Below are 9,246 nucleotides of genomic sequence, written 5' to 3'. Positions count from 1 at the left end.
TTTACAGAACATCATCAAGTCGTCAGCAAACACTAAATGAGTGAGTTGGAGAGGACCACATCTGTTATGATACTCAAAGCCATCTTTCCTACTCATCCTTTTCAGAATTCTAGACAAGTATTCCATTGCTATGACAAATAGTAATGGAGAAATTGGATCACCTTGACGTATACCCTTCTCTCCTTTAAAAAAACCACTCATTACTCCATTAAATTCAGAGAAAAGCAAGGGGTTGTAATACATACCATCACCCAATGAACAAATTTGTCTGGGAAATTCAGCGCAACCAAAAGATCCTTTATGAAATCCCAATTCAGTGAGTCATACGCTTTTCTAAGATCTACCTTAATGGTACATCTTGCAGAGCCATTCTTTCTCTTATAATGTTTCATCAAGTCTTGACATAAGAAGATGTTATGCATTATGACTCGACTCTCCACAAACGCACTTTGTACATGATTAATGATGAATGGGAGCACTACTTTTAGTCTCTGACACATCAATTTAGAAATAATTTTGTATAGAACATTGCAACAAGCAATGGGTCTATACTTAGTAACATCTTCAGCTTGTTCACTTTTAGGAATGAGGCATAAATTTGTAGCATTCACCTGTTTGAGAAGCTTTCCTGTTGAAAAGAAATCCAACACTGCCTTAATGATGTCTGGACCAGTGATCTCCCAGGTCTTCTTAAAAAAACCACTTGAGAATCCATCAGGGCCAGCAGCTTTATTGTCTTCAATGTCAAATAAAGCTTTCTTCACATCCTCTCCTGAAAAAGGCAAACACAGACTACTCTTTTGATCCTGAGTGAGCAAGGGGCCTTCATTCACAATTGTTCTACTCACGCCTTTACTTCTCCCTTCTTCAGTGCCTAGTAAAACCTTGTAGTAACCAATAAATGCCTCCTCTATTTGCTCAGGAGTTTCCTGCCACACCCCTTGACTATCTTGAATCCTGCTAATATGATTCTGAATTCTTCTCTTTCTCAAACACGCATGAAAATACGAAGTGTTATCATCCCCACCCTTAAGCCAAGCACTCTTCACCTTTTGTTGCATGAAACTTAATTTTGCCTTATTTAAGAATGCATACTTCATTCTGTTTTCCTCCTCTTCTCTATGTAACTCACTGTTTCTCGGATCATTCTGAATTTTCAGCTGCACCTCCATAAGATTTACCAGGGCAGCAGCAGCTTCATTCTCTATGTCTGAGAATTTGCTCTTATTAAGTAATTTAAGCACAGGCTTCAGCTTTTTAAGCTTAGTCACAACCTGATACATTGCTACACCATTCACAGGACTGTTCCACACTTCTGTCACCATATTCATAAACTCAGGAGCCTCCATCCACATATTATAAAACCTAAATGATTTAGGCTTAGTCACCACATGTTTCACCAGTTTAAGCACACAAGGGCAATGATCTGAAATCCCCTCAGGCAAGAATTCAGCACAGCAATTAACAAATTTGTCCATCCATATGTCATTGACAAACACTCTGTCTATCTTTGAAAACACTCTATGTTCCCCATCCTGCTTGTTAGACCAAGTAAAGAAAGGGCCAGACATCTGCATCTCCATTAGCTTACAATCTCTAACACATTGTCTGAACTCACCTACTTCATCTAATGTAACTGCAGACCCAATTCTATCCTCCAGGTTCAAGACATTGTTGTAATCTCCCATCACAATCCATGCTCCCTGCAAATTACTACTTATTTGGCATAATTTACTCCATAGTCTTTTCCTTTCAGCTCTATCATTTAAACCATACACAATGGTCAACCAAAAAAAACTCCCTGAAGCTCTATGCAACACTTCACAATGCACATACTGATCACCTATGCATCTGATATCAACCACAAACAAGCTTGGAATCCAAGCTAGCCATATTCTGCCACCTGGATGATGACTATAATTAGTGACAATACTCCAATCTTTGCAAATTTTAGGGAAGACTTTATCAAAATTAACAGCCTTCACCCTAGTTTCCAAGAACCCAAACAGCCCTATTGCATAATGATTCAAAAACCTTTTGACATCAGCATGCTTATTTGGACTATTTAGGCCTCGGGTGTTCCAGAATCCTAAACTAGCCATGAGGAAGCAGGACTACCTCCTCCACCCCTCCTGCCTTCATACAATTCACCTCCTTGCCTACATCACCTGCAGTACATCCTCCCACTTCATTATTGTTATTCTGCACCACAGGTTGTACCTGCTCCTTGTGCAGCTGATTAGCTGTTGTAGTAGTCAGTTGTCCTTGAACCACAGAGGTTCCGATGTCATTAGCCTCATTCAGGTTACCTGCATCAGTAGTAAAGTGTTGATTATTACCAGCTCCTAATCCACTTTCTTTTCTCACCCAGACCTGCTTTGGCTTACTCATTCTTCTCTGAATTTCTTGTTTCTTTGCCCTACATTCCTCCAATGTATGGCCTATACCACCACAATCTTTACAGAAGATTGGTTTACATTCATACTTCACTCCTTGAACAATTTCCACACCATTCTCATTTTCAAACCTTATTTCATTGGGAAACTCCTGATCAACTCTTACCTCAACTAGAACTCTAGCAAATTCTATTGAGTCTTTCTGAGCTGTTGCTCTATCCGTTCTAATGGGCTTCCCAATCCCTCCAACTATCTTATTCAGAGCTCTAGGGCCCCAATACTTCAAATTCAACCCCGGAAGTTGTATCCAGGTAGGCACCACATGAACCATGTCCTTAGACAAATCTAATTCCGGAGACCAGTTCTTAACAATGACAGGTTTTTTATCATACAATATCGGCCCTGCATCCATCGCCTTTTGTTTCCCCTCCCCTGTTCTAAATCGGACTATAAACACCCCATTCACCTTCATGACTACCCTCTCAACTCCAAACTTACCCCATATACGACGAATAAATCCGTCAACAATCCTGAAAGGCAATTTAATGCCTAACACATAACAAACAACAGCATTATTCCAGAAATCAATCTCTGATTTAACATCTTCATCAGTGATTTTAATAACATTTGGATTAACATTGTGTGTCTCAGCAATAGGTGCAAATCTGTTATCATCCTCAACCCTCATATTCCGCTCAACAACATTGTTCACATTACCAGCATTGCTTAAATCAATTCCTTCCTCCTGAATACTCTCAAACAAAGAGGTTCTCCAGTTCGTATTACCTGGATTACTCTGCAACTGTTGCATTGGATGCGGGGATGGTTTTACCAGTTGAGGAACAGATTGACGTAACGGAGTACGTATCGATGTAACCCAGCTTGCTACATGGTCTCTTGCTGCTTCAAAATTCGCTCTATCCATATTTGAAGCCTCCATATCCACCGAGTTATGAGATTCAAGGTCATTTTCCTCCTCCGATGTCCAGCTGAGGGCTGCAACATCATTAATTTCATTCACATTCTTCATTTTCCGAGCATCGCCACTCTGAGGTTTCCTCTTATTCTTCTGAGTTTTCGAACTTTGATTCTTCTTTTTCCCACCATTTCCTTTTTTTGACCCTTTTGCCATTGCTCCAGCTTTCACTGAGGTCCAAAATAAGAAAGATTGATGAAAATATCCTAGAGAGAAGCGGCACTCTCTCTCTCTAGACTCTCTGGGTTGTCTTTGTTATGCTGTACAAAAAGTTGGTGATAAATTTGGTCCAAGATCCAAGAAGTGTGTTTTCATTGGTTATCCCTATGGGCAAAAAGGCTATAAGTTATATGATCTGGAGACACATAAGATTGTTTTAAGTAGAGATGTTCATTTTGAGGAGTCCGTTTTTCCTTTTCAAAAAAATCCTCCTAGTTCTGTCACTGATGGTCAGTTTTCGTTTCCCTTGGTAAATCCTGCATTGGATTTTTATTCTCTTGCCCCTACACCACCTACTTCTTCTTTTACCCCGCCTCTTTCTTCTTCAACCTTTTCTTCTCCTGTGATCAATTCTCTTGTACTCACTCCTATTAATTCTCCACCCATGCCTGCATTGCCTATTCGTCATTCTGCTCGAGTCCCTCAATTGCCTAAGAAATTCAGTTATTATATTGTTACTGTCCCTGGTGGTTCTTCTCATCCTTCTCTTGCATCTCTTCCTTCCAATACCATTAATCCCATTTCTTCAACATCTTTCAATGTTTTTGTTGAACCTTCTCTTACTTTCATGCCCACTGATACGCTTCATAGTTTAGCCAATGTTCTTACAGCTTATGAACCTAGTACATATGCTCAGGCCAAGGATCATCCAGAATGTTTTGCAGCCATGCAAGATGAGGTTCAGGCTATGGAGAATACATGTACTTGGGAACTTAACACCTTGCCACATGGGAAAAAGGCTATAGGCTTCAAGTGGGTCTTTAAAACTAAATTTGATCCTAAAACTGGTGTTGTACAGAGATGTAAGGCGTGGATTGTTGCTTGAGGGGATAGGCAGATTGAAGGCAAGGATTATAAGCATACGTTTAGTCCTGTAGCAAAATTAATAACTCTGCGAGTTTTGATTGCTCTTGCTGCAGTAAATGCTTGGGATATTCAGCAAGTTTATGTCAATAATGCTTTTTTACATGGTTATCTTGATGAAGAAGTCTATATGACTCCACCTCAAGGGTACAATAAGGCAGAACCAGGGCAAGTATGTAGGCTTATTAGGTCCATTGATGGCCTTAAACAAGCTTCTCGGTGTTGGAATCAAGAGCTTAGCAAATTCTTGATTAATTTTGGTTTTGTGCAATCTAAACAGGACTATTCAATGTTCATTAAGAGAGCAAGTAATTCTTTCTCTGTTGTTGTAGCTTATGTCGATGATTTGTTATTGACTGGCAATGATCCTTCCGTGCTTACTTCTTTGAAGACGGTATTGCATGGTGCTTTTACAATAAAAGATTTGGGTGAGCTTAAATATTTCTTAGGCGTTGAAGTGAGTCAATCTTCAAATGGAATTTTGTTAAATCAAAGGAAGTATATCCTTGATATGCTTAAGGATGCTAACATGTCTTCCGGCGCCCCCGCTACTTTTCCATTACCTAAGGGTATTAAACTGAGTATTCATTAAGGAGTTCAATAACTTGATCCAGAGTTGTTTCGGAGGATCATTAGCAAGTTTTTAATTTGTATCTTAATCTTACAAGACCTGACATCAGTTATGTAGTTCAATAGTTAAGTCAGTTTTTGGATGATCCTAGAGATGCTCATTTGTCAGCTGCCATGCATGCACTGAGATACTTAAAGGGTACTCTCAACATGGGTTTATTTTATCCTACTGAAAACAGTATGATTTTGTCAGGATATACGGATGCTGATTGGGGTACTTGTGCGGATACATGTAGATCTTTGTACGGATGCACGACTTTGGTTTCTTGGAAGACTAAATAACAGGTTGTTGTATCCAAGAGTTCCACAGAGGCGGAATACAGAAGTATGAGCTACACTACGAATGAGTTAGTGTGGCTCGAAGGTCTTTTGGCTGATTTGGGTGTGGTTGTTCCTAATCCTATTACTCTTTTTGTGATAATATTTTTGCCTAACATATTGCAGAAAATCCATGTTTTCATGAGGAAAAGAAAGCACATGAGGTCCAAACATCATAAGCTGGAGGTTCTATTTTACTGCTATCAAAGTGAGAAATGCAGAAAATAAAATTGCTATGCTGCACAACTCTCAAGTGACATTTTGACTGATCCTGTGAAGATTGGAGAAGAGATTAAATCTTTCTACATGAAGCTGCTAGGCACTAATTATGAGTCTATTGAGGTTATTGACCTGGATATGGTAAGAAAGGGACTAAGGCTAACTCAACAGGCCTGCAATCTGCTTATTCAACCTGTCACCACTCAAGACATTGACTTAACACTAAAGTCTATTGATGACACTAAGGCTCCAGGCTTAGATGGGTTCAATGCAGTCTTTTTAAGAAAACTTGGCCCTTGATTAAACCTGATGTGCATGCTGGTGTCTTAGAATTCTTTGAGAGTGATCTGTTTTATAAGCCAGTTAATATCACAGCCATCACCTTAATACCTAAGGTTGATAACCTAACTCAAGCTAAATAATATAGGCATATTGCCTGTTGTACCCTTATTTACAAAATCATATCCAAGATATTAACTAAGAGGTTGCAGCAAGTCATAAAATGAAGTGGTGAGTAGTTCACAATCTGGTTTCATTCCAGGGAGACAGATTGGGGAAAACATTTTGTTAGCTACTAAGCTAATTAGGGGGTACAATAGGAGTCATATGTCTCCTAGATGTGTCATTAAAGTTGACATTAGGAAAGCTTATGACTCTGTGGAGTGGGTGTTTTTGGAGAGTATGCTGAAAGAGTTGGGTTTTCCATTTCAATTTATTCAGTGGGTGATGATTTGTATGAAAACAGTATCTTATTCCATTATGTTAAATGGTTTCCCTACAAAACCATTTCATGCTAAGAAAGGGTTAAGACAAGGGGATCCCTTGTCTCCTTTCTTGTTTGTTATAAGCATGGAGTACCTTAGCAGATGTCTGGGGGACATGAATACAAGTTTTAATCATCATCCTAAGTGTAAGATAATCAATCTTACCCATTTAATGTTGGCTAATGATTTACTTGTGTTTGCAAGAACTGATCAGGGGTCAGTGGTGGAAATTTACAAGGCTTTTCAAAGATTTTCAAGAGCTTCTGGGCTGGAAGCTAATTATGATAAAAGTTGTATTTATTTTGGTGGCATCAACCAAGAAGTGGCAGTTCAACTAGCAGCAAGTATTAACAAGCCTATTGGGTCTCTACCCTTCAGCTATCTTGGTGGCAGTTCAACTAGCAGCAAGTATTAACACGCCTATTGGGTCTCTACCCTTCAGCTATCTTGGTGTTCCTTTGGCTGCAAAGAAACTAAGCTTCACTCAATGTAAACCCCTGATTGACAAAATTACTGCTCGAGCTCAAGGATGGATGGCCCATCCTTTCCTATGCTGGCAGAGTGGAATTGATACAGCCTATATTGGGAAGTATGCAAAATTTTTGGGCTCAAATCCTCCCTCTTCCCAAGAAACTAATTAAGGTAGTGGAGTCAATATGTAGAAGGTTTCTTTGGACTAGTGCAATTGACCAGTCAAAGAAAGCTCCGGTGGACTGGGATTCTATTCAGCTTCCTAAAACTGTTGAGGGTGGAATGTTGTGGATATGAGAATATGGAACAAAGCTGCCATTCTCAAATTGCTTTGGGCTATAGCCTTTAAACAAGACAAGTTTGTGGGTAAGATGGATCAATGCCTATTGCATTAAGGGAAGTAATGTGATGGATGTTAATTTGAGTAATAACATCTCTTGGATGTTAAGGAAGATCATTGAGTCTAGGAGTTTGTTATAGGGAATCGGTAGCTGGAGTGCAATTAGCAATCAACAGAAATTTAGCATTAAGGAGGCATACAAGAAGCTTCGAGGCAGCTATGTTAAAGTTGATTGGAGAAGACTTCTCTGTAATAACAAAGCTACTCCTAAGAGTAAGTTCATTTTGTGGCTTGTTTTGCTTGACAGACTAGCCACATCCAGCAGACTGAATGTGTGGAATTCTAACATTAGTCCTATGTGCAAAATTTGTAACCAGCAAATTGAAACTAGTCAACATCTTTTCTGCAACTATGGCTACAGTTGTGATGTGTGGAAGCAAGTGTAAGTCATATAAAGAGGCATCATCTTGCTGATTCAAGGCTGGAGCTAGAGTGTGCTATTAAAAAAGCCAAAAGCACAAAAAGTATTGACAAAGTATATATCATTCTTTTTACTGAGAGTGTGTATGCACTATGCAGTGTAGTTACAAAGAAATAGTTAAGTTTTTAGGAACTCTATGTCCCCTCCTAATCTGATTGCAAAGGAGGTTGTATTTAGTCTCTTTCAGATGTAGTGAGCTGGAAAGAAAATTGTTAATTTCTTAATAGCTTGGTAGTTGGTGGTTAAGTGTAGTCTGGTTGTGGCTATACTCTTTAGGTTGTACTCCATTTTTTTCGGTTGTCAATAAATACTTTGAATTCCCAAAAAAAAATCAGAGTGGTTTTCTTCAAACCAAATATGTGAAGTCAGCTCTTCAACTTGTCGACATTATGACAAAACCTCTAGAAGGTGATCAGCATCATTTTCTTAGTCATAAGCTTGGACTTGTTGTCAAGATTGGCATTGTCTTCCAGTCCTTGCTCAATCTTGAGGGGAGGATGTTGGGTTGTTAGATATTATTTCTTTTTCCTTATTTATTTTATTCGTCCTATGTTATTTAGGAAGGTGGTTAGAGTTGCTTTTGTTAATAAGTGGTATATATGTCTTTCTTTGTAATAAAATTGACTTGACTTTCCAAATCAGAAATTAGAGAATTTCTCTCTCTTACTTTCCTTTCTCTCTCTTCTTCTTTCACTCCATTTACATTCTGTTCAGGAAGGTCCATACAATCATAATTATAGTCCTAATTATGTTAATGTAGTAATTACATACATCGACATGTCCTTGGTACATATAATTAAGGACATACACGAACAATATTAGTTTATCGTCACATTTACCATCCTAATAAGTATGCTAATTCCAATTTCAGCTCCTAAAGCGTCTTCTATTTAAAGGATTATGTCTTTAGCATAAGAACATGCTGAAGTACTTGATGAGCTATAACATAAATGTGATTGCACATTCTACAATGGAAATACTACCTCCATTACTAAATGATGTATAAGCTTTGTTTTTCATTAGAGCCAATGCAAAAGTGAAAAAGTAGAATAGAGAGGAGAGGAATTATGAAAATTAAGGAGCAAGATAGACAAAAAAGTAAATTAAAAGATAGAAAGAAAAAAATGGGATAGGTGGGGAATTTTAAGTGGAATAATTCATTTTGTGAGGGACGACAAGGAGGACTAAAATGAAAAATAATGATTGTGCATCTTACCTTATTTAGATAAAGCAATCATGTAACCATTAAAAAAACGAGTCGAAAAGGAAAATGTATAGATTAAAAAGGAATAGAAGATAGAGGTAGTACTTCATAATTGACATGTCTAATTTAAAAAACACACCTACTAGGAAGTAGAAAAGTATTGTACTCTTAAGTGAGCACACTATACATAATTGTTTTCTATAAGTTCAATCATCATACATCTGGCATGGTACACCACCCGATACTATTTTTTGCACATTTAAAACTCTCCTTTTTAGTACATTTTAAACATTTAGATTATTTCAAATGACCAATGAGCAAAAAAATAGCCTTGGGTGTACCATGCTTACGGTACACCCGGGTG

At 38.2% G+C, this 9,246-nt stretch overlaps 1 protein-coding gene across 1 annotated transcript; it reads right to left on the bottom strand.

The window, feature by feature from the left end:
• Positions 1-200: 200 nt before the first annotated feature.
• On the bottom strand, positions 201-3,528 carry LOC104894914 (uncharacterized). Its single transcript, XM_010681280.1, has 2 exons — positions 2,145-3,528; positions 201-2,011 (listed from the first exon to the last, which is right to left on the bottom strand). Exons 1-2 carry the CDS (start codon positions 3,526-3,528, stop codon positions 201-203), a joined length of 3,195 nt encoding a protein of 1,064 aa, XP_010679582.1.
• Positions 3,529-9,246: the final 5,718 nt, after the last annotated feature.

The sequence above is a fragment of the Beta vulgaris genome, chromosome 1 (assembly GCF_026745355.1).
Source record: "Beta vulgaris subsp. vulgaris cultivar EL10 chromosome 1, EL10.2, whole genome shotgun sequence".
Classification (NCBI taxonomy): Eukaryota; Viridiplantae; Streptophyta; class Magnoliopsida; order Caryophyllales; family Amaranthaceae; genus Beta; species Beta vulgaris.
The sequence above is the reverse complement of the archived record's forward strand: the minus strand, read 5'-3'. Positions and strand labels throughout refer to the sequence as shown.